This window comes from Rhinopithecus bieti, unplaced genomic scaffold (genome assembly GCF_001698545.2).
Source record: "Rhinopithecus bieti isolate Rb0 unplaced genomic scaffold, ASM169854v2 scaffold_5500, whole genome shotgun sequence".
Taxonomy (NCBI): Eukaryota; Metazoa; Chordata; class Mammalia; order Primates; family Cercopithecidae; genus Rhinopithecus; species Rhinopithecus bieti.
Window position 1 is genome coordinate 1 of NW_016844295.1, and position 597 is coordinate 597.

Consider the following 597-nt stretch of genomic DNA (forward strand, 5'->3'; position numbering starts at 1 on the left):
GGCCCAGGTTTTGGGATTTTGCCAGCCTTGAGCTCATCAATAATTTCTTCAATATCCTTAGGTGTCAAATCCTCATAGTAATTGTCATTTATTTGAACCATTGGTGCGTTCACACAGGCCCCTAAACATTCCACTTCTATAAGAGTGAAAAGTTTGTCAGGTGTAGTCTCCCCAACCTTTATTCCAAGCTTTTTCTGAATGGCCTCCATTATGCTGTCAGAGTTTCGAAGCATGCAGGGTGTAGTAGTGCAGACCTGAATGTGATACTTTCCAACTGGCTTTCGATTATACATTGTATAAAAAGTTGCTACTTCATATACTCTCATTGGAGGTACTTGTAAAACTTCTGCAACCTTGTTCATAGCAGAGATGGGCAACCACCCATTCTGCCTTTGGGCTAAATCCAGGACTGGAAGAACAGCTGCTGCTTTATGGCCTTCTGGATAGTTTTTTACTATTGCCTCTATCCTCTTATAGTTTTCTGGTGTGAAATCAAATGGAGTATCAGGGTTATTTTCAGGAGTATCTCTGTGCACAAATAAAGCTCCTCCAGCTCCATTTTGCATAGCTGTCTTATGTAAATTCCTTACATGTCTT

General features: G+C 40.7%; 1 protein-coding gene across 1 annotated transcript; it reads right to left on the bottom strand.

Moving 5' to 3' along the window:
- Nucleotides 1-5: 5 nt before the first annotated feature.
- On the bottom strand, nt 6-591 carry NDUFV2 (NADH:ubiquinone oxidoreductase core subunit V2; the record flags this gene model as incomplete). The annotated part of the gene is made up of 1 exon (XM_017866189.1): nt 6-591. A coding segment is annotated over exon 1 (561 nt), but the record flags the coding sequence as incomplete, so codon positions are not given.
- Nucleotides 592-597: the final 6 nt, after the last annotated feature.